The sequence below is a fragment of the Orycteropus afer genome, unplaced genomic scaffold (genome assembly GCF_000298275.1).
Source record: "Orycteropus afer afer isolate SDZICR_OR568_19922 unplaced genomic scaffold, OryAfe1.0 scaffold00040, whole genome shotgun sequence".
In the NCBI taxonomy this organism is placed as follows: domain Eukaryota; kingdom Metazoa; phylum Chordata; class Mammalia; order Tubulidentata; family Orycteropodidae; genus Orycteropus; species Orycteropus afer.
The window spans coordinates 2351908-2376932 of NW_006921627.1; the positions used below are offsets into that span (position 1 = coordinate 2351908).

Below are 25025 nucleotides of genomic sequence, written 5' to 3' on the forward strand. Positions count from 1 at the left end.
CTATTCAGAGTAGCTGAACTGTCTCCAGCAGAGCAGAAACAGATTACCCTCCCTCCCCCACCACAGAGCAAAGGCAGTTTCCCAAGAGCTGGTCACTAAGGGTATTTTGGTGTCAGGCCTTGGCATGGCTGGTGTGGACTTGTGAAGAAGAAAGTGGTCTGTGGAAATATCCATTGAGTTTCCACAGTGTGAAGTTAGCCATTTTCAGGGCTATTCAATATTCCAACCAAATGCTACTTCTAGCACTTTTTAACCTCAACTATCCAAAGACCAAAATTAGGTAGAATGTATTCCTGTAGCCTACCAGATTTGGTAATAAAAGTGTCTCTGGAAATTTGAAGGAAATTATATTTCATTTTTTTCTATGCTCAAATAACCTATGGCTTTAAACAACTAACTTCCCTTTGCAGAAAAGGAAATTCCAAAGATGGACTGTTCAGCCTATGAATTAGACTTGAAAAAATTTTGATTTTTAGCTTACTTATAGTTTAAACCAAACTTTTCTTACCTTGGCTAGTTCAACACTGTATAACAAAAATCTGTAATTTTTCCTATTTGTCACAAATTGTGACTGGCTCAAGAGATCAGGCAAAGCTGCCATATGTGTTGAAGGCACATAATCTATGGATCTTCTCTCAAATCCTTGCTGACAAACCCTTCCCACTGAAGGATCTCATCATGCCACTCCTGAAGGTGAGGTCATTAAGCTACAAGGAGAAGAATCTCCCCCACCCAGAACAGCTACTTGAAGGTGGGGAAGGACTGAATGAGCTGACAGGAAACAGGGAGGACCAGGTATCTCTTTGTGCAACCATCTTCTCTTCCCATTGTCTACAACCCAAACCAATAGATTCATTCTTGTATATTTGACTCTTTATCCAGCCAGGCCAAGGACATTCACTTTAAAGCTCCTGAAGTGACCCCTTATCCCAGGTTAATCAGAGCCAGGAAAAGAATAAAGCCAAGGATAGAAGAAAGAATAAATAAAATAAATGGAAAAATCAAGACCTTTTTGCTTGGTCCTGCTTACCCGCTAAGAACACCGAGAACCAAGTTAAGTACAAAAAATGACCCTATGATGATTAGTGTAACAAAATAGATCCAGGGCCAGTCCCTTCCTACGGCATCATTGACCTGGAAGAATGGAATGATAGTTAGTGAGGCACACTCTGCAACCGAGCATGGCCAAGCACCACTCACCGGCTCCCGAGACACTGGCCTAGCAGTACTGGGACCCGGGGATCCTCTAGGTGCAAATCAGAGGCCAAATGGCCTCCCCAGCCAATGTATCAGAAGTTTTGGTTGAATGAAGACATTTTTTTATTTTTCCTCCTGTTTTTCCTAGACCTGTTAGGGTCCCCTCCCTGAGGATCCTAGTAATGGATAGAGTGGAAGCTGGAACCTTGCTCGGCTGCATTGTAAAGAGGACATAGAAATGATCAGCTTACCCGCTCAACACACCGAGAACCAGATTTAGAACGAAAAAGGATCCAAAGATGACCAGACTGACAAAATACACCCAGGGTAACTCATAGCCCATAGCGTCCTGCATCTGGAAAGATGAAGGAGAGTTAGGAAAGAAAGAAAGCAGAACTGGGTTAAAGCAAAGAGGCAGGTAGAAAAGTGTGTGAACAGAATTTAGAGGAGACAAGTGGGGTTGAACTTGGGTTTTGTCCATGTGGATCAGGATCCATTGTTTTCCCTGGCATCTTCTACATTTAAAATATTTCCCAATGACTTTCACCTGAACTGTAAGGCACATCTGTAGGCTTGGCCTCAAGAAGAACCTTGTTTGGCTTGCTCTGTTGGTTTAATTCCAAGAACAGAACCTTTTTCCAGTGTTCTGTTCACTTGTTTAAGGTGGGTCACCTTAGAAACTACTTTCCTCAGCATGATGATTTTAGCTCCAAACCAAAACAACCAAACCCACTGCCATCGAGTCAATTCCAACTCATAGCTACCCTGTAGGATAGAGTAGAGCTGCCCCATAGGGTTTCCAAGACTGTAAATCTTTACAGAAGCAGACTGCCTCATCTTTCTCTCATGGAGCAGATAGCGGGTTCAAATCGCTGACCTTTTGGTTAGCAGCCCAATGTTTTACTCACAGTACCACCAGAGCTCCTTAGTTTTAGCTCAGTTGGGTTTACATGGCTGTCAAATTTTTGATTATACTCTGAGGCACTCTTGGTGCCTGAAGTCTCAGCTCTTACTGACAGAAAAGGAGAAGTGAAACCTTAGAGGAGACATGAGGAAAGATCTTCCTATAGGACTTGCCACCTGAATCCCGGTTGTGACCAGAATTTAGAGGCTAAACTCCAGTGCTCCATGAGCACTACAAGGTCACAGCCAGGAAAGGGCAGCCATTTTAGTTTATATATCCAGAGAACTCTTCTCGTGCCTGTAACCACAGCCTACATGGTCCTTAACTTGGAAACTGTGGCCTGTAACTAACCAAAAAAATAGAGACACCCTGTGGAAATTTTATAAACCCCCACATAGCTGGAGGCAGTGGTCTGCTAGAGCTGGCTTTGATTGGCTTTGGAGAGCTGGCTTTTGGAGAGTTGGTCTCTTCCCAACTCTACAGTCAGTGACTTCACATCAGTAGCTTGAAATTGACTATGATGGGAATACTTACACCATGGAAATGGTAAAAGATACAAATCAGCACTCCAACTACCTCTTACTCCAGATATCTGGTTGTTAAACATATATAGTTAGAAGATGGATATGAAAATGATGACAAATCACAGAGTAGCATTTTTATCACAGAGGACATTTATTCTGATTTAGTTTCTCAAATCCATCTCCTCTGATGCTTTCTGACTAGAATAAATAAGGTTTAGTGCTATCTTCCTAGAACCTCAACTCTGTTGTAAAATTAGCTCACAGATCCAAATTCTTAAGGCACACTAGCCTTCTGAATGATTTATATTAGTGGTTCTCAAAGTGTGGTCCCCATGAATCAGCAGCAGCTACATCACCAGAGAACCTGTTCAGAAATGCATACGGTTTAGGGCCCCAACCTGGACCTACTGAATCTGAAACCATGGAGGTGTAAAACTGGAGGTGAGCCCAGAAACTTGTTTTTAACAAGCCTTCCAAGTGATTCTGCTACATGCTCAAGTTTGAGAACCATAGCTTGACATCATTCTTTCCATGGTTCCCAATGGCAAATATAGCAACAAGACAAAGATTGTGATTCACTGAGGACCTCCTCTATGGTGTATTGCAGTATTTCTCAAAGTGTTGTCTGAAGACCACCAGCATCAGAACTGAGAGAACTGTTAACAAAAGCAGATTCCTAGGCCCTGCTCCAGACTTCAGTGAGGCTCCTAAGTCTGCATATTAGCCACCCCAGGTGATTCTAAGGCACTCTAAAGTTTGACAACCACTGCAGCCTCTCTACTCCAGGTGCTTCCAATGTGTTACAAGGGTGTAATAATGCCCTCAGTCCTCAGGACTGTTCAGACTCTGGGCAACTTCAACCATCTATCTAAGCATGCTGGACAAATCATATAAACGTTGTATGCTGTGAATAAAAAAAAGTATGAGAAGTACTGAGAGGCCTACATAGTCTGTTTGGTTTTATGTGTTGCATTCTAATAAATCTTTTACAAATGCGTAATATTTATCTTGTGTTATTATATTTTGATTAGAGAAATTCACCAAATGTAGTTGTAGTGAATAGTGTGAAAACCGTGTCAAGGGCTTGGGGTCATTGGTTTGAACAGAGTTAGTGAGGAGGAGAAGAGTTCATTGGTTTGAACTGAGTTAATGAGGAAGAGAGAAGGATGTCACAACATATGTCCTCTTAACTATATCATAATTAAATCCAACTTAACACATATTTATTGAGCATTCTCAGTCCCATATATCTTGCTCTATTTTCTCTATATCATTTACCACTTTCTAACTCTATGTTGGGAACTCTGGTAGTGTAGTGCCTAAGATACTTGACCGCTAACCAGAAGGCTAGTGGTTCAAACCCACCAGCCACTCCCCGGAAGGTCGAGCAATCTACTTCCGTAGTGATACCGCCTCAGAAACCCAAGGAGGGGTTGCTATGGGTCGCATCCGACTCCACGGCAATGGTAGTGTTTTTCTTTTTTTTTTTGTAACTCTATGTTTACCTATTTAGGATATTTATTACCTGTCTTCCGTGCTAGAGTGTAAGCTACATGAGGGTAGGAAGTTTTGTTCACTAATATATCTGTGCGCTAAATAGGAAGCCCCAGTAGTGTGCATGCATGCACATGTGTGTGTGTATGTGTGTGTGTGTGTGGGGGGTACAGATAAGAAAAATGCAACTACAGTGTAGGGTGGCAAATGTAATTGTAGGAGTAAGTATGCAGGGTTCTGGAAGTACAAAGGGGAGGAAGATCAGGGAAGAGTTCCAACATGAGGCTGGAGGAGCAGGCAAGGGCCAGATCAGACAAGGTAGTGTAAACCTTGAACTGTGGAGCCACTGAAGGCAAAGGGCGTTAAGGAGCAGGAAGGAAGCCTAGAACCCATGTGGTCCTGTGGTAGGAATGGGGGTTTCCTCGGGACTTGGCAACTATTAAAAATAGAGCCTACAGCTGTAAAGCCAACCTGGCTCTGGGATGGAGGACTTTTCCAGAAGCTGAACTACTAAAATATCCAACAAAGCAGTAGCTGTTAGAAAGGCAGGGCAAAAAGGTCTATGTGTATCAGACCCTGTCCTCATCCCAGGGAGCCTGTGAACCAGGTCTTAGAGGGCTTATTGCCTTTTGTTAGCCAGAGGTAACTGTCCCAACCAAGACTGCAAAGGAAACCAAATCAGCAGAGGAAAGTTCAGGAAAAGTCTTCAGTAGCAGAAGAAGAAAAATAAAACTGCACCAATACAGGTGGGGCAGGATTGGTAGAATGAGATTAAGAAGGAGAAAGGCAGAGGGGCTATGGTGAGCTAACCTACCACAGGCCACATGACATCAGTGATGGCACATAATACCAGGGTTTGTAAGTCACATTTAACATGCAGAACTGGAGCAATCCTCTGATTATTCTTACCAAAACAAACCTGTTGCTGTTGAATGGATTCTAATTCATAGTGACTGTATAGGCCAGAGTAAAACTGTCCCACTGAGCTTCCAAGTCTGCAATCCTCAGAGAAGCAGAATGTCTTTCTCCCATGGAGCAGCTGGGGGGTTCAAACCACCAACTTCTTGGTTAGCAGCTGAGTGCTTAACTACTGTCCCACCAGAACTTCTTTGATCATTCTTAGGAGTAGTCATATTAGAGTGTATGTTTATTCTACATGTATTTATAGAGTGTCTATGATGTGTTCTTACACTGTGTTCCTTGCTGGACTCTGTGCTACAGTGAAAACAACAGGGCTGAAAACAGTCCTGAGATGGGAGTTGGAGGGGGTATCTATTGAAACCTGGATCCCAGGCCATGTAAGAGCCTCTCTCAGATTATATCCTGCTAATGAAGGTCATTACTCACTGCCGTCGAGTTGAACCTGACTCATAGCGACCCCTCCTTGGGTTTCCAAGACAGTATCACTACAAAAGTAGACTGCCCAACCTTCCTTCTGAGGAGTGGCTGGTGGGTTTGAAATGTCTTAGGCACTATGCTACCAGAGCTCCTAATGAAGGTCATCAGTGCTTCTTTACTTCTTTGAGAGAATGGGGAAGTTATGAAAAGCTGATGGAAACTGGACTCCCACCAGAAAAAACAAACAAACAAATGCACCACCAGCAGTCTGCACACAATTTTAGGGGGTGTGCTGATAACCCAAAGCCCATCCTTTCACTACCTGTTACTAACCTGTTCTATATAATCAACCAGCTTCTTCTGGGTTAACCACAAAGAAGTGCTTTCCTCACGTGTGAGTTACAGACTCAAGAGTGGCAGAGAAGGTCTATTCTGAGGAAGTTCTCTTTGTTCCTTCTTCAGGGAAGGTGGGGACAGCAGGTTCCAGGAGAGAAGGTATACCCACAGTTCACCCTCGTAGTGCTGCCTCTGGAACTGGGCAGATGGTGAATGGCAGAAAGGGCTGGATGGTGCCCAAGCAACCTCCTTGAAATGAAATCTTTCCTGAGTCATTTCTCAGAACCCCCTAAACTTCACAAAAAGTTTGAAAAATGTTTTTGTGAACATTTAACTTCACAGAAAAACAATCTTTTTCAGGCCACATATCTCTGAGGAGCCACCAAACTCATGAGCCTTGGGGATTTTCTTGGAGCCTTTGCTTAGTTTGGATGTCCCTTCCTCTATGCCTCACACAGGGTAAGTGACTTCCAGCATCATTATGAGCTTCAAAATGGATGGCGCTAAAGACCTAATATCATTGTCCCATAGCCAGTGCAGGTTTCCCTTGTTTAAAGCAAGCATCTGACTATGAACTGAAAGGCTGGCAGTTCAATCTGACCTGGAGATGCCTCAGAAGAAAGTCCTACAGTCTATGTCCCAAAGGCCACAGTCTGGAAAATCCTATGGAATGCAGTTATATTACGCACACAAGTCATCATAAACTGGAATCAAGTTGGAGGCAACCAGTTTATTTATGTATTTATTTGAAGAGCCAGAGCCAGGAGCACACTATTCTCAAAGGTGAAAGCAACTTCTGCTCTCTCTTGTTCACCTTTGTTTCTGCTTTGGTTCCTTCCTTGCCTATGGGCTAGTTCTCTCCTTCAGATGGGGAATAGCAGGTGAGAGGTTAGGAGGCAGGAGAGCAGATGAGATGTTAACAGGCTTCCAAAGCAGTACTGAGAACCCTTCCACTCCCTGGGTGGGCTCTTTCTGAAAGGAAAGCACTTCTTTTGTTTTCTCTTTTATTTGCTATTCTGGGCCACCTACTTTTGGGAGCAGACTGGGTATAGAGCACACGATGCTGGGTGGCTCTGAAGTAGGGCAATACCTGGAGTGATGAGATTGATGTCTTCAATCAGCTGGAACGGAGCTATTACGAAGAGAAGGAATAAATAAAGTAATATTATATAAAAAGGTGACCCAGATTACTGACACCCTCATTTAGAAGTGAAAAAAGATGAGTCCTCTCAAAGCACTGATGTTAAACCGTTCTTAGACCTATAACCAAAGAAACTGTGACTTTCCTAAGGAAGGTGCAGAGCGGCATCTTGACATCCACCAACTGCAGCCATCAGGGCTGCAAGGCCCAGGAATGAATGGGATGACTCCAGCCTTTGCTGAAACACACAGCCTTACTATTCCCAGACTCTCTGGACAGAGCAAAGGGAAGAATGAATTAAAAGTACAGTAGAGCCTCCTGAATTCCTTCCGGGGAATACTAGCCCCAAACCTTCATGTATTCCCTCCCTCTAATAGGAGGGAAAACACCTCCTTACCCCTCTCCCTCAAGGTCATTCTGTCCTAGCTGGGTGACCACACCTTTTCAAGTTGCATGCATATTTTCCCATAAGATCCTTGGTCCAGGCACCGTGGATCCAAAGGACCAAATAGTCTCAGCAGATGCCAAGATAGAGGCTATTACTTGCCATCAAAAGGCAGGAGTTGTAAACCCATAGAAGGCATAGTGCTTTACAGACAGTCTCATTACATGACAGGAATTGCGATTGTTGGTGAATGCCCAGGACAATGACTTGATAAACCTGTGACTATTCATGACCTTTGTCACCTTGATTGCTAGGACATAGGAGATTTATCTTACAGGTCACTGAGTGAGCAGCAAAGCAGAGAATGGGCTTCTTTGGACTCTCTTCCCCAGCACTTGATCACCGTTTTATACTGAAAACCTGAGAGTACTTCCAAAGCAAAATTAAAAGTCTAGTTTATACTGCAGAAAAAAAGCCAAATCAAACACCAAACCCACTGCTGTCAAGTTAATTCTGATTCATAGTGACCCTACAGGATTGAGTAGAACTGCCCCGTAGGATTTCCAAGGCTGTAAATCTTCATGGAAGCACACTGCCACATCTTTCTCCCGCTGGGCGGCTGGTGGTTTCAAACTGCTGACCTTCTGGTTAGTAGCTGAGCGCTTTAACCACCAAGACTTTTGAAAGAAAAGCAACAGGCTTCTAGTACTAAGGCAAGTCAACAAAATAAACTGGATCTATTTAAAAAAAAAAGAAAAAGAAAAAGTCCCTGAACTCAGATGGAGTCATGCAGAGACATCCCATGGGAGGTAAGGAGCCAGAGGATGCAGTGGTCTCTGGTATGGAGACATGTGTGGGATGGCTGGCTCACAGCAAATGGATGGCATGGCTTCTTGGGCCAGGTGCTGCCAACAGGGCATAGGCTGAGTCTGATGCCTGTGACTTCACCTCTAGGGAGCCTTTCAGACATGAAGGGGAAGGACACTTGGGGTGACTGTTTCTTGAGCTTGGTGAAAGACCCATAAAACTGTGCTACAGTTTGCAGTTACCAGGCAGAGGAGCCTTCTCTCCTGCTGCTTATGCAGCCTTAAGGCCAGCAGCAGGCCCACTTACTCCTAGAAGTGATCCCTGACACTGCTCACGCTGTATGTACAGGTATTTCTGCTTTTCAAAAGTTTGTTTTATTCTACTTCACTTTGACAAAAGACATGTTAGTACCAGGGGATTTTCGCTTCTAAGAAAAAAGGTGAAGTCAAACTGGTGAGACTAGCATTGGTTTTGCAGTGAGCTGTTAAAGAGGCTGCATGCATGCAAGCAGCGAGAGCAGCACTGCCAAGCTCCTTCTCCAGGAACTACATCTCAGCATCTCAGCATCAAGCTGCCACAGCTTTGAACTGTGTCTGTGAACACTATATGCTAGTGTTATTTTAGGCTTTATGTGTTCTTTGGTATGATTTCTCAGGTTATTTTTTGGGCCTGGAAACACTAAAAAATTTTACCATATAAATTAATGGTAATTGCTTCTTCACTTTATACCATTTCAGCTTACAACAGGTTTCATAGGAATGCTCTACTTGTAGACAGTTGGGGAAATGGGTACTGCATGGTATCGCTATGTCATGTCTCATTGTGTCCCCTTATGTCTTCAATTAACTTTAAAAAAGTTATTATTTTATATGTTACAACATTTGCCAATTCAACAATCTTCACATGCGCAATTTAGTGGATGCAATCCTAAACTTCTTGAAGGCTGACTTTTTTCTCTGAACCCCACTTCCCCAACCCCCAGCTCAGTCCTGGGAACATAGCAAATGCTCAATAAATGTTTGTTAAGTTGAATTACTGAAAAACAAAAATTTATTCAATACTAGTGAAATGAAGAAAATAAGACTTAATAAATAAATAAAGTTTTGAGAGATGCTAATTCTCTTTCTTGATCTTTATAAACCACTGGTTTACTGTTTAAATAAGCAAGTCTCTGTTTTAAGCAGCATGGGTACTAAGTGGTTAGTACTCTACTTGAAGCAGATTAAGAATGAAGGACCATAGGTCCTACCTAGGGTTTTCTCTTCTCTGGATACCTGCTAAAGAGCCAAGGCTGCTGCTTCTGGATTACCTGAGAAGTTTTCTTTCAGTTCTTCACTTAGAATGACTATATGTCATCATTAGAATTCAGCTCTTTCACTTCTGCTTTTTTGATTCCTTCACAGACTCATTTTCTGTATGTTATAGTGAAAGGAGGGTGACTTTTGCAGATAAGATGGCATAGGAAAAAAGAGGTTAAAATACCCAAATTCAGTCTCCTTGGCTGCAAGAGACTTTTGTCATAAACAGGATACTTCACTACTACCGACACCAGAGATTTGTGGTATGTGTGCATACATATGTGTGTACATGTATGCGTGTATGGTGGAAGAGGGTGTTTAATAGCTGAAATACCTTCCCAGCATGCCCAGACATGTAAGTGGGTGACAAGATGGATAAGTGAAGGGCTGACAACTGACTTGTAAAAGGTTAAAACATCAGATTTTTGCTTCCCCTGGACCAAAACTAATCCCAGATAGCACAAATCCCAGATTTGTGATGCTAAAATATTTCTTTTATATGATATTTCTTTAATATTCTCTTTAACTTTATTTCTAATTTTTCTAAATTAGTGGAAGAACTGATTGTGGAGAAACCAATTGTGGGGGACACTGGGTGATGTCAGGAAGAGGGTGACCTTACATTTTGGTGGTTGGGTGTGAAGGATCCTGAGTTCAGGAAAAGAGACTAGAGGGGTTTCGCTGTGCCACAGAATATGAAACATCTTGGGGTCCGTAGAACCAGAAAGATATTGGGTAAGCCAAGGTCAAAAAAATCCTCCTGATGAAGGATTTTTCAGACATTTAGCTTCCTAAAGAGCTAGAGACACCTGTATTCTATAGAGGCCTTTACTCTAACTGCTGCCTCCCTTTCCCACCATTCTCCTGCTCAACCTTCTGTTACTGTTACAAACTCCAGTTCAGTGGCCGTGTTACTATGTTACACATGTGCATAGGGCCATCTCAAGAACTAAGTACAAAGGCAGCTCTGAACAGATACTTAATTAACTGATGTTTATGATACCTACTTGTGACCTGACTACAATATGGAAGATACAATGCTCAGAGTTTCAAACTAACCCTAGTTCTCAGAATTCTACACATAGAGTCCTGCAGATCATCTCACTTCACTATCTTATATCTTTAGGAAGGCACATGCCTAAATAACACAAGACAAGAAGTCTTGAATTATATACAGAAGGCAAGTGTGATAGATAAAGTTGTACATCAACTTGGTTGGGCCTGGTTGAGTGGCTGGGCAAATGGTGGTAGTTATTCCCCATGATGAGACTGGCAATCAACTCCACGGTGGAATCTACCACAAGCAGCTAAGTAGTTGCTTTAGGGATGTGGTCTGCTTCCCGTATATAAGCGGCAGCTTTGGGAATGGTCTCTAGCTTATGGCACCTTGAACCCTGCATGTAGCCATGTCACTGTTCAGCAGCCTCCCATGCTTTGCTGATCTTGGGACCTTAAATGAACTTGAATTAATGGCCTGCCGTGTGGTTTGGTAACATCAGGACTGTGCCATTTTATTTGTCAACCTCAGCAGCCAGTAGCTGCCTGAATGAAGAGATGCTTCTAGCTTCAGTGGGCCGGGAGCAAGAGGCAGAGCTGAAGCCCAAGGTCGAGGGGCTTTCACCCAGCCCCCAGAGCCTGGCACTTCAAACTCAGACTTTTAGCCTTCCACAGAATAAACTCCTGTTAGTTCAAGCTATCCCATTTGTGGTATATTCTTGTCAGAGAGACACTAGGTAACCAGAACAAGGGATATTTAAGGAAAAAAAACAAAACAAAAAAACAACCTGAAAGTAGAAATCAAAAAAGAAAGAAAGAAAAAGAAACCAATGGCAATGTTATGTCACATTGGCTTCTTCCTTTTCTTGTTTTTTATTCTGCTTGTATAGAAGGCCAATGCTTTTTATCTGATCACAATTCCACTCTATTTTTAAAAGAGATTTGGACATCGTGTGAGAAAATGGAAAGGCTTTGGCTGAAGAAGTCATTGCTTGAGGAAATATAACACACTAAACCTGAGTTTTGGATTAGTTTCCAAATCCCCAGTGTCTCCCCCTTTGTCCTGTTATCTGCATAGTTCTAGAAAGGAGATGTTTTAAGAAAATTGCTCAGTTAGTTGGAGTCTTATTCTAAAGTATGGCCAATGGCTGTCATAGTTGAGGCAATGTTCAAGTACTACTTGACCTATTTTGATTTTACTTTTTAGTCCACTAATTCTCCAAAATAAATGGAATGCAATAATGGATGTCAGAGCAAGACAGAAACAGACCCAATATCATCCATAGTTGTTGTTGTTGTTGTTACGTGCAGTCAAGTCGGCCCCGACTCATAGCGACCCCTCCTTGGGTTTCCGAGGCAGTATCACTACGGAAGTAGGATTGCCCAACCTTCCTTCCGAGGAGTGGCTGGTGGGTTTGAACCGCCAGCCGTCTGGTTAGCAGGCAAGTGTCTTAGCCACTATGCTACCAGAGTAGAAGGCCAATGTCTGCCATTTGCTATTGGCTTCCATTCCATGCTTTATCCAGTTACTGAATCAATTACTTTGTTAATGCTTTATTGAACTGTTCTTTCCTATGAACGTCTAACTGGCTATCAGGGGATTCAGAATGACCCCAGTTCTGGGGTTTTCATTCATTCCTGTATTTTAAAATCTTGTTTTCTCCTTCTCAGGTCCTATAGACTTGACCCTTGGGGTTAAAAGATAAATGGCTTCTTCTGAGTGAGAGACCCTACTTCCCCAATTTCTATCTCACTAGGCTAGCTCAAATCTGGTGGCATCAAACCAGTACAATGCATGTTCAATAGGTTAGACTTCTAGGATTTTCAAACTCCTGCTTGGACATCAGAATCATCTGAGGAGCTTTTTCAAAATTCCGACACTGTGGCCTTGAATCTGAGGCTTCTAATTGAGTGGTTCTGATGGATACCTAGGCATCTTTATATTAAGAAAGCTCCATATGTGATGCTGAAAGCACACTGAAATGTAAGAGTCTGTGGGTTACAAAGAGAGAGATAGAGGCAAGGAGGAGGAATGCTGAAGAAAGAGTAAGGAAGAGGGAGGAAGGAAGAAATGGCCACAGAAAGGTCAGAGCAATTACAGAAATTGTCTGAGAGCAGGAGCACTGGGCTGGGAGATGCTTCCATCATGAATAGCCAAATAGGAGGCTCTGTTTCGATTCTGGGCATGTATGTGTGAGTGTGTGTGTGCATATGCGTATGTGTATGCACACACACACTATACAACACGGCCATTTCAGAAGGGTGCTGGGAAAATCAGAGGGAGGCATGTCCCATGAGCCTGGGATTGTTGCTTCACCTCTGACACTTTTTCCATTCCCAGCCTGAGCTCTATCACACACACCCCAGGGGAGAAAGCACAACACAGCTGCTGAAAATTGGTAGTTACAGTTGTGTGCTTCTTCTCATTCCCCCCTCTGGCTGTCATTATGACAGTATTTCTGTGGGTCACATCTGGCTGAGGGGATATCAATGACTTGTGGTGGGGGAGAGGGAGGGAGTGATGAAGGAAGATCACAAAAATACATCAGGGCCATCAGCAAAGTAAATTATACCTATTCGCCCCAGCCCCACACCCACCAACCCACTGCCACCCTGCCCTCAATTTGATGTCATGGAAGGCGTTTCCAAAGCAAATTAAGGCTTGGGTTTGGAGCTCATGGGATGAGGCTCCAGAGCAAAGTCCCATACAATTCCATGACCTTTGGCAGAAACCTGCTTATTTGTCAAGGATGTTTCTGTCCTCAGCTGGCCAGTAGGACTCATCCAAGGTGGAGGGACCAGTTAGGGTCACTTGGGGAATCTGCTCTGCTTTCTTAAGTATAATCAATTCAACTCTCTTTCTATGTCTTGCAAATTATTCAAAACTAAATCTTCATCAAGGATGAGCCTGAGAAGTGTTTCCCACGGTTTCATTTTAGTTGGCAGCAGAGGACATTGACCTTTGTCTTCTTTTGGAAGTATCATGACAGAGCAACTCTACCATGGCATGGATTCTAGTTTTACCACCATGATTCAATTTGGAATTTAGCCAGTTTCTCTAGACTGAGCTTCTGAGTCTGGACTGAATCTTATTCATGTCTGAATTCTTAGTTTCTAGGACCACACATGGCATGCAAGAGATGTTTAATAAATGTTAGGTGGATACAAGGTACTCTGGCAAGTTTCAAGTAGCTATTTTCAGAAAGATATAAATTTTATAGCAACACTGTGTTTTGGCATGTCAACTATAACATAAAAACTGAGAATAGAGGGTTTTTAAATCAATAGGATGTGATGCTTATAAAAAAAATTTGATGATACAATATCCCACTCCACATCTCTGTACTGTTACAAAACTCTTCCTTCTGATTAAGAAAGAAGCCAACACCTCTCTTGGCATTGGTTCCATCCTATCTGGCGGCTCTGCTCATTGGGAAGGCATTCACTTCCTTCTCACTCTTCCCAGCTTAAGTTTGTAAATATTGTTTCCTAAGCAGGCTCTTAGATTGTTTTCATGATGGCCAAATAAATTTGACTATTTGTAAAAACTCTGGAAGAGATGGTATTTCCAAGATTAGCAGCAAACATTATTTGCCCAAATACTGGAGAACAAAACTGGATTTAGGCAATCACTCCTCATGCTGAAGTAGGAAATACTACAAATAACTATATTTTCTGGAGCTTTTACATATAAAGGACTTGACTCTGCCAGAATAGAGACAACTCAAATATGATGTATGTCTCTGCCAATGGCATAGGGTGTGTCGAAATCTGGTGTTCTTTGCCATTAGGACACCTATTAGCTCAAAGGTCAGCAAAACAGTGTTGGCTACTGGAATAGTAAAAGGTGTATCTTTGAAGTAAAAGAAGATTTACTGTTGATTGGTAGATCCTCAAGAAGGCATATTCCTAAATTTGCTTCACATAACCAGCAGATAGGTTTGTCAGTAGTAAACATGATGACAAGGTATTTGGCTGATGGACTATTCTAATATGTTAAAGTGATATTAATATGAGAAATAAAAATACAATATCATGTCATAATGCTTTAAAATGCAATAAAATAGTTTGTTTTTAGAAAACAAAGTCTGAGTTTTCTCATTAGCCCTAAGAATTAATAATTGTGCCCATAGCATTTGTCCTCTCTCTTTTGGGGAAGGAGCAAGAAACACAGAATTAGAACTCTACAATGGGACAAGGGGTTGAATGGAATCCTTTTACCTGGCTTAGTCAATTAATTCACAAAGCATTGATTGCATGCCATTGTTTCTCACTATAACAGGATAAACTGAAAGAGGAGATTTCTGTTAGGCTAAGGGGCAGGGAGACAGGATGCATTAGGGTGAAAAGTTCATGCTTTTTTTTTCTTGGGCAAGACCTGGAACAAATCAAAGATACATATCAACCATTCCATCAGGGTGTATATGTGACCAGAGAGATGTCAAGGAAAGGCTCACATCCCTTCTAGACTCCTTGCCCTCTGACTGCCCGTCTCAATCTACATACCCAGTACAGCACGTCTGTCCAGCCCTCCATGGTGATGCACTGGAATACCGTCAACATGGCGAAGGCAAAATTGTCAAAGTTGGTGATGCCATGCTTGGGCCCGTCCCACCCGGGCTTGCACACGGTGCCGTTCTGGCACTGGCGCCCATGGCCAGTCTCCAGAGCACATGGGGAAGGATCATCCTCTGCTGGAACATCTCAAATGGCCAGGGAAAAAGACAAGGAAGCAGAAGGGAGGGAGAGAGACCAGAGAGAGAAGGAGAGAGGAGTTAGAGAAAAAAGTGATGGGATAAGGTTGATGGGACAGGCAAAACAACCACAGTAACAGTAATGGAGTACATGTCTTCATTAGTTTCCCATATATGAATTAAATACCGTAAGGAACTAGGTATTCATTTTAAGGCTGCCTTCAATTTAGAAAGTAATGTAAACTATTCATTATAAAACTGTGTGCTAACCTCAGTAACTTATTTAAAAGACAGTAGGGTTATTGTCCCTTCTGTTGGAACATGTTGGCAGCATAGTCAAATAATCAATCAAAAAAATAATAATGATGCAACCTCTTCAAGTGGAAAATGTCCTAGAAAATAATGTGAAATCTGCATTTTCTGAAAGTCTTTGTGTATGTGGAAGGGAGTGTAGGGGAAAGCACCTAGAGACACTTCCATTAGAATACCAGTGTTTAGAATGAAGCTATAATGACTAGAAGATTGCATCATATAACTAGACAATAAATCCCATCCAATAATGCCTTTCTGACTACATATTGCTCCATTATATGTTATATGATGCTTTACCAAGGATGCAAATCCCTTTATAATAGAAGCCTTACACAGAGTGAAGGTTAAAAATAAATTGACTACAGGGAAAAAGTATCAACTGCAACAGTCTGTATTATGGCCTCTGAGTGTAAGTACTACTGACTGTATATTTTGCATGTCCCATGGAACCTTGCAGCAGTTCATTTTGTTCTCCAGAATTAATAACATTCAAAAGGGAAGAATCACTTTTTAACCTCTAATCAAAACCACATGACATCCTTCTCCAGGGATTGCTTCTTCCTGATAATATGACCTTCAACAAGGGAAAGACCCTCAACAAGATAGTTTGACAACAATGGCTGCAACAATGGGCTCAAACATAGCAACAGTTGTAAAGGATGGTGCAGGACCAGGAGGTGTTTCGTTCTGTTGTACATAAGGTCACTATGAGTGGAAACCAACTCTACAGCACCTAACAACGACAACAACAACAACAAGAAAATGGAGTGGTAGTGGGTGACAGGAAGAATACTCCCTAGACGCAGACAGGACTTTCTCAGCAAATACTCTGTCATATCTAGTGTAGCTAAAGACAGTACTTAGGCTAATTTCATATGCTGGAAACAGCTATTAGCAAATTAAGGAATTAAGATGTATTTATATTTTTGGCAGGAAGGTCATTGGTAAATTTAAATAAGACTCAAGTGATCTAAGAATTTCCATTATGGTAAAATACTAAGAAAGTCTTTGTCCCAGCTTGGGTGGGTAATTGTGTAGAAATCATAGAAATCTATGAAATTAAGGACATTTTTTCTTACTAGGGAAAAGTTTTGGCAACAACATACCAGACAAGGGGCTAAGCTCTAAAATTTATAGAAAACTTAACAACTTAACAACAAAAAGACAAATAATCCAGCTTAAAAATGAGCACAGGACATGAACAGACACTTCATCAACGAAGACATTTAGGCAGCCAACAAATACATGAAGAAATGCTGGTGATTTTTAGCCATTAGAGAGATGCAAATCAAAATAAGGAGATATCATCTCACCCCAGCACGGATAGCAAAGTTAAAAAAACTAGAAACCTACAAATGCTGATGAGGGTGTGGAGAGACTGGAACCCTTATACACTGCTGATGGGACTGCAAAATGGAGCAACCATTGTGGAAAACAGTATGGTGCTTCCTTAAAAAGATGTAAACAGAAATACCATATGATCCAGCAATCCCACTATTAGATACATATTTAGAGAAATAAGAGCCATGACATAAGCAGATATATGCACACACATGTTCACTGCAGCACTATTCACAATAGCAAAAAGATGGAAACAACGTTAAGTGCCCATCAATGGATGAATGGATCAACAAACGATGATATATACACACAATGGAATAGTACGCAAGGTTAAAGGGCAATGATGCATGTGTGAAACATCTCATAACATGGATGAATTTAGAGGCCATTATGCTGAGTGAAATTAGTTGATCACAAAAAGATAAATATTTTATGAGACCACTATTGTAAAAAGTCAAGAAAGGGTTTCACAAAAAAAAGAAATATTCTTTGATGGTTAGGGGTGGGTGGGAAAGGGACGGTAAACCACTAACTAGAGGGTAGACACATTAACTTGGGTGAAGGAAAGGAAACACAGAAAGAAATGGGATCTCAGAGGGCCACAGACAAAAGCAGGCTTTTGTCAAACGCCTGCCCTGTCTGATTCCACTTAAAAAAAAAAAAAAAAAAAGGCAAGCCATGACCATAATAATAAACAGATTAGACCTCAGTTCTAACAAAGAAACAGTTGCTGCTAACAGCAGTGAAAATATGCCTCCAGAGAGAATTTGCTTATAGTTCTTCATTTAGACACAACACATCATCCAGAATCTTTTCTTGTTTCATACATATAGAAACAATCACAAACATCTAGTGCCTATGTACTGAAGACTATTGTCTGTCTGTCTGGCTGTTTCTCAGTTTGTATTCTCAAATTTGAAATTGTTTGTTACCAAGGGGAAGACGGGAAAAGGAATATTAATTCTTTATTAAGGTAATTTTTCTTGTTGTTGTTATGTGCCGTTGAGGTGGACCTGACTCATAGCGACCCCTCCTTGGGTTTCCGAGGCAGTATCACTACGGAAGTAGATTGCTCCATCTTCCTTCCGAGGAGTGGCTGGTGGGTTTGAACCGCCAGCCTTCTGGTTAGCAGTCAAGTGCCTTAGGCACTACGCTACCAGAGCTCCCAAAATAATTCTTAGGAGAACAGAATTGAGCATTATGGTTAAAAAGGCAGCCAGACTATATCTTTCTGGCTTTTGTCCCTCTTTTTGCAAAAACAAAAGCAAATCCAGTTCTACTGAGCTGTAATTTACATATCTTAAAATTCACCAATTGTAAGTGTATAGTTCAATTTTAAAAATATTTTTATATTAGCTGTATATTCATCACTACAATTCATTTTTAAATACTTCAACCACTAAAAATACTCTCTTGTGGGAATCTCTGTCAATCCCTGCACCTACTCCCAGCCCCAGCAAACACTGATCTGCTTTCTGTGTCAAAAGTTTTGCCTTTTTCTAGAAATTTCATATTAATGAAATCATACTGTATATGACTTGTGTTTTGTCTTTTTTTTGACTACAATAACATTTTTGAAGTTCATCTCTGTCATTGCATGCACCCATATAGTCTGTTCCTTTTTATTGCTGAGTAGTACATCCCAATGGCTACTTACCAAAAGGTTGGTGATTCAAATCCACTCAGAGGTGCTTCGGAAGACAGGCCTGGTGTTCTACTTCCGAAAAACTGGTCACTGAAAACTCTATGGGGCACGGTTCTACTCTGACACACATGGGGTTGTCATGAGTCAGAATTAATTCAATGGAAACCTTTTTTTTTTTGGGAGGGGTTTTAGTATATTGCATTTTATATCACATTTTGTTTATCTACTCACCAGTTGATGGGCATTTGGATTATTTCCAGATTTGCGCTATTATGAATAATGTTCCTTACTGGCTTATTTTTGACCTGGTACATAAGGTAATATGTCAGTCCTTTGTGTGATGACCAAAGCACAAAGGTCTCATCACTGGTCTCTGAACTGTTGTTCAAGGAGGTGACAGTGTCCACACCACTTCCATATTCCAAGGTCTGGCTCCCAGGAGGTTCCTTTAATGTGGCTTAATTAAGCTACTCTCTAGTCACAATTTCCTACCAGGCCTGGTGATGTCTTTTGAGATTTAGAAGTGAGTTTAAACACTGACAGGCTATAAAAAGGAAGGAAACCAAAAAGTAAGCCCTAAACCTAAACAATACATCAAAAAGTGGGTAACAAGCACCTCAAATATTGAAAGTTGAGAGATGGGAAAACAAAGAACCAAACAGTTCATAAATTCTGTTAGGTTCTCTCTCATTTTAGCAATGGCTTTCTAGGGTGATGTGTTCACTTACTGTGATAAAAAGTGCTAGGATGATATGCAATATGGGACAAAAAGAGAAGGTAAAAAGAAAATACAGAGGAAACTTGCATTTCTTCTATTGATGGCTTGTTGCTTAGTAGAAAAAAGTCACAATCTTGGGAGGAGCCAAGATGGCAGTTTTATCAGACATAACACACCATCCTTCTATAGCAAAGTTGTAAACACCAAGAGAAACAGATGCAGATGAAAATCTTGGAGTCCTGAACATCAAAAAAAAAAAAAAAAAAAGGATAAAAAATTGAATTGAGCCCAAGTGGAAGGAGAAATTGAATGAATGCAGGAAATAAGGAGGGACATGGAGCAAAGGAACTCTGTCAGCCATCATGGATCAGCATGGCCATCTTGAGACAAAGGTAGTAGTGATCCTGGATCAGGAGCTCAAGAATGCAACTTCACAACATCCCAACCCCAACAAGAAACAGAGAAAATGAGTTGTTATACCTTGTTTTGGTTCTCTAGTGTTGCTCTAATAGAAAATACTACAGGTGGGTGGCTTATCAAATAGGGATTTATTATCTTACAGTTTAGGAGGCTAGAAGTCCAAGTTCAAAATGCCAGGCTCTAGGGGCTGGGTGAGGCCCCTGGACCTTAGGCTTCAGCTCTGCCTCTTGCTCCTGAGTCACTGAAGCTGGAGGTGTCTCTTAGCTCAGGCACCTGCTGGCTGCTGAGGCTGACAAACCCAAGGTTGACAAATAAAATGGCACAGTCACAGAATTATCAAACAACATGGCAGACCACTAGCTCCAAGTCCAGAGATAGTCCAAGATCGACAGTAAACATGACAGACTGCTGAATGAAGACTCAGCCACATGCAGGATCCAACTGTGCTGAAAAGCTCAGAGACCTTTCTCAATGCTGTTTCTTATATAACGGAAGCAGACCACATCCCCAAGGCAGCTCCAGTAGATTCCACCATGGAGCTGATCACCAGTCTCATCACAGGAATGACTACATCCAGCCCAGCCACTCAAAACCAGGCCCAGCCAAGTAGACTCACAAGTAAACTACCACATACCTGGAAGAAAGACAAATAGAATATGATCTGGATCTAAGGAGGAAAAGCACACGCAGGAGGGCAAGAGTGCCAAGGATCCTGACACCACAGAGTAAGGAAGGAGGTAGGATCCAGACAGGTTTACTCAAGAGCGGTAATCCCTGACCATATGGGTGAGTGATATGCATGAAGCAATAGATTCCTCACCTGACTGGACTACAGGCAGCACCCCCTTGCCCTTGAGGAGAGCCAGGCCCAGTTTGCTGACTTCAGCCAATGAGAAGTGCCTATCTAGGGTGATGTGTGCCTAGAGATCTGAGAAGCACATCCCCCCTGCCTACTTCTGGTGACTAGAGCCATAAACCACCCTATCTTCACAGCTCTGACTGCTGGGGACTACGATTTGAGGCCTCTCTTTCTCTCTTCCTGCTTAGTCCCATCTAGTACTCCCTGCACCCATCAAGCAATAGTGGCTGTGTTACCCGCATCTGGCTGACCACAACCCCCATGTGGTGACCCACCCCTCCAAATGGCACAGGACCATTCCAGCAACCCCATCTGCCTGCCCCTGCCCCCACCCAGCAACTTGTCCCTATGAGTGGCACAGGACTGCTCTGGTGACTTCACTTGCCTGACCTTGCTCCACACCCAGTGACCTGCCCCTCCAAGAAACACAGGAGTGCACCAGCAACCCTTCCCCTCAACCCTGCCCACTGACCCATCTCCTCCCCCCAGCCCCTGCCAGCAGCACAAGAGTGCTCTAGTCCCCTGGGCTGCAAACCACCCAATCCACCTGGTGAATAGCAAGAGGAAAGCATGCTCCTGTGCCCCTGTGCCCCTGCTCACCCAGCACACCCATCACACCTACCACCCCATCCACTAGATGAGTCCCATCACCTGTTTCCATGCTACTAGACTGATGACAAATGGCAGTGAATGCAGACTCAGCCTGCTTCAGCCACACGGCACCATCAGCAAACAGAGACCAGTGCACACTATTTGTCACTGCCCTGCCTACCCAGACACAAGTGATGAAAGCTCTAGTGCTATAAGACTACTGACCATGAAGCATGCCCACTCTACTTGCCTGGATATATCAAAACAAAACAAAACAAAAATTAGGATGAAGCAAACAAACAAACAAATGATCAGTCAATAAATAAAATAACATCTTAGTGTCTCAGAGATAACAGATATTACCTAATTACATAAAGAAGTAAGACAAGATGGCTTAAGCAAGTGACCAAAACAGGGCCAGAAAATTTTCCTGAGGAAGATATAGTAATGGGACCACCCAATAAGGAATTCAAAAGACTTACATATAGGATTCTCAAGAGATCAAGGAAAACACAGACAAAATATAGAAGAAATCAGAGAAAAAAATAAAAAGAATAAAATGACAAAATAGACAATTAGAAACCATATAAAAACAGTAACTAGAAATCCAGAAGATTAACAATAAAATATGAGAAATAAGTAACTCAATGTTGTTGTTGTTGTTATTTGCCGTCGAGTCAGCCCTGACTCATAGCGACCCCTCCTTGGGTTTCCGAGGCAGTATCACTACGGAAGTAGGATTGCCCAACCTTCCTTCCGAGGAGTGGCTGGTGGGTTTGAACTGCCAGCCTTCTGGTTAGCAGTCAAGTGCCTTAGGCACTATGCTACCAGAGCTCCTAAGTAACTCAATAGAAGGATATATATACAAGTAGAACTGAATCAATAGAAGAAAGAATCAGCAAAACTGATGACAAAGCCCTTGCTACTAGTTTGAGGAACAATCAGAAAAAATAATGAAGAAAGCCTAAGAGTTACATGGGACATTATCAGGAGGAATACACTTGATTCGAATTCTAGAAGAGGAAAAGACAAATAAAAGCACAGAGAGAATCTTTGAAAGATTTTCTGGCAAAAAACTTCCCTAACATAATAAAAGACAAGGAGATTTCTATCCAAGGAGCTCAACAAACCCCATACAGAATATCCCAATAGGAAGTCACACAGACATATTATAATCAAACTTTCCAAAACCAAAGACAAGGAAAGAATTCTGAAAGCAGCCATGAGAAACAAAATATTACCTACAAAGGGGCACCAGTAAGACTAATCTCTGATTTCTCAGCAGAAACTATGTAGGAGTTAATGGGATGACATACATAAAACCCTGAAAGATAAGAACTGCTGGCCAAGAATCATATATATCCAGCAAAACTGTCTCTCAAATGTGATACTAAAATCAGGATATTCCCAGATAAGCAGAGATTAAGGGAATGTCTGAAAACCAGACCAATCCTACAAGAAATATTAATATTCGGCAGACTCTCTGGACAAAGAACCAACAACCAGACAACAACCTGAGATTAAAACACATAACAGCATCACCTAGATACCAACCCAGATAAAGAATTCCCAACGTAAAATAAAACTACAAAATTGAAAACAGGAAAACAGATGTCTATAATCAATGACAACTTCAAAATGAAAAGGGGAAATGAATGAAATAGTAATAGAAATTTTACACGGAGAGAAAGATGTGGTGATATAAACAAATAACAGATTGTTTAAAATTTAAGATGATAAATCTTAGAGTAACCACAAAAAATTAATAAACCCATTCACCAAAATAAAAAAGAAAAAAAAAAGTGTCAATAAACACAAATTCAACAAAAAAAGAAGGAAATGAAAGGACAATCCATGAACAAAAAGAACTCAGCATGGAGAATTAAGCAGAACAAACAAATTGTCAACACCACAAAAAAACCTAACAAAATCATAACAATAAATTCATATCTACCTACAATCACACTAAATGTAAGTTTAAATGCACAAGTCAACAAACAGAGAGTGGATAAAACACGATAACCTATCAACATGCTAACTACAAGAGAGATACCTTAGGCACAAAGACAAAAAAAAGTTAAAAATCAAACGATGGTTAAAACATATACCAAGTAAATGACAACCAAAAAAAGAGTAAAAGTAGCAATATTAATTTCTGATAAAAAGTCTTTTAGGCAAAAAGCAGCAAAAGAGACCAAGAAAGACATTTTATAATGATTAAAGGGCCAATCCAACAAGACGGTAAACCCATAATAAATTTCTATGCACCTAATGGAAGAGCCCAAAATGCATAAATCAAGCTTGAACAGAATGGAAAAGAAAAATAGACAACTCCACAATAATAGGATACTTTAGTATACAACTTTCAATGAAGGATAGAAGTGGAAAGAAACTCAGCAAAGATAAAGAAGATCTAAATAACACAATCAATCAACTAGACCTCATAGATGTATATAGAACACTCCACCCAACAACAGCATTCTTTTCTAGTGCACATGGAACTTTCTTCAGAATAGACCATATGTCAGGTCACAAAGCAAGCCTCAACACACTTAAAAATACTGAAGTACTACAAAGCCACTTCTCAGATAACAACCTAACCTGAATCTCTAACAATCAGAAAAAGAATAGAAAAAAAAAAAGAAAGAAAATAAAGATTCAAACAGAAATAAATGAAACAGTAAACAAAAACAACAGAAAAAATCAACAAGGCTATAAATTGAGTCTATGAAAGGATTAATCAATAAAATTGACAACTTTCTGGCAAATTTAACAAAGAAAAAGAAGCAGAAGATGCAAATAACACAAAAAGAAATGAAATAGCTGATGCCACAACAAAACCTACTGAAATAAAAAAGGGTAATAACAGAACACTATGAAGACCTGTACTCCAATAAATGTGAAAACCTAGCAGAAATGGACAAATTTCTAGAAACATACTACTTATAGAAATTAACAATCTGTGGTAGAAAATTTGAACAACCCATCACAAAAGAAGAAATTGAGTCTGTCATTAAAAAAAACCTCCTAGCCAATAATAGTACTGGCCAGAATGGCTTTACTGACAAACTCTACCAAATATTCAGATACGAGCTGATTCCAATTCTACTCAAACTATTCCGGAACATAGAAAAAGGTGGAATACTCTTGAATTCATTCTTGCAAGCAAACATAAGCCTGATACCTAAACAAGGCAAAGACATCACTTAAATAGAAAACTGTAGGTAATATCACTCATGAATATTGATGCAAAATTCTCAATAAAATGCTAGCCAATGGAATCCCAAAATATTTTTAAAAAATAATATATCATGATCAAGTGAGATTCATACCAAGCATTCAAGATGGCTCAAAACAAGCAAAACAATCAATGTAATCCACCACATAAATAAAGCAAAGGAAAAGAACATGATCATGATGCAGCAAAGACATTTGACAAAAACCAACACCCATTTTTGACAAAAGTGCTCAGCAAAATAGAAATAGAAGGGAAATTCCTCATCATAATTAAGGGCATGTACCAATAACAAAACCAACAACCAACATTATTCTCAAGAGAGAAGGACTGAAAACATTCTCCATATGAATGGGAACCAGACAAGGATGCCCTTGAACACCACTCCTATTCAATATTGTATTGGATATCCTAGCCAGAGCAATAAAACACAAAAGGGAGATAAAAGGCATCCAAATTGACAAAGAAGAAGTAAAACTGTCTCTACTCGCAGATGGTATGATCCTATACATAGAAAATCCTAGAGACTCATCAAGAAAACTACTGGAACTAATAGAAGGATTCAACAAAATGGCAGGGTACAAGATCAACATATAAAAATCACTCAGATGTAGTACACTAAGAGAACTCTGGAAAGGAAATCAGGAAAATAATAGCCACTCAAAAGATGAAGAACTTAGGAATAAATCTAACAAGAGACACAAAAGACCTATATAAAGAAAACTACAAAACACTACTACAAGAAACCAAAAGAGACCTACATGAATGAAAGAACATACCATGCTTGTGG

The 25025-nt window shown here is 41.0% G+C and overlaps 1 protein-coding gene across 1 annotated transcript in view; it reads right to left on the reverse strand.

Moving 5' to 3' along the window:
- Window positions 1–25025, reverse strand: part of CACNA1C (calcium voltage-gated channel subunit alpha1 C) — an 806686-nt gene that overhangs the window by 248552 nt on the left and 533109 nt on the right. Inside the window, exons 6-7 of the mRNA XM_007937025.2 lie at window positions 14927–15123; window positions 1449–1552 (exon numbers count right to left, since the gene is read on the reverse strand). Of these exons, the coding sequence (XP_007935216.1) occupies window positions 1449–1552; window positions 14927–15123 (301 nt within the window). The remainder of the gene's footprint in view (window positions 1–1448; window positions 1553–14926; window positions 15124–25025) is intronic.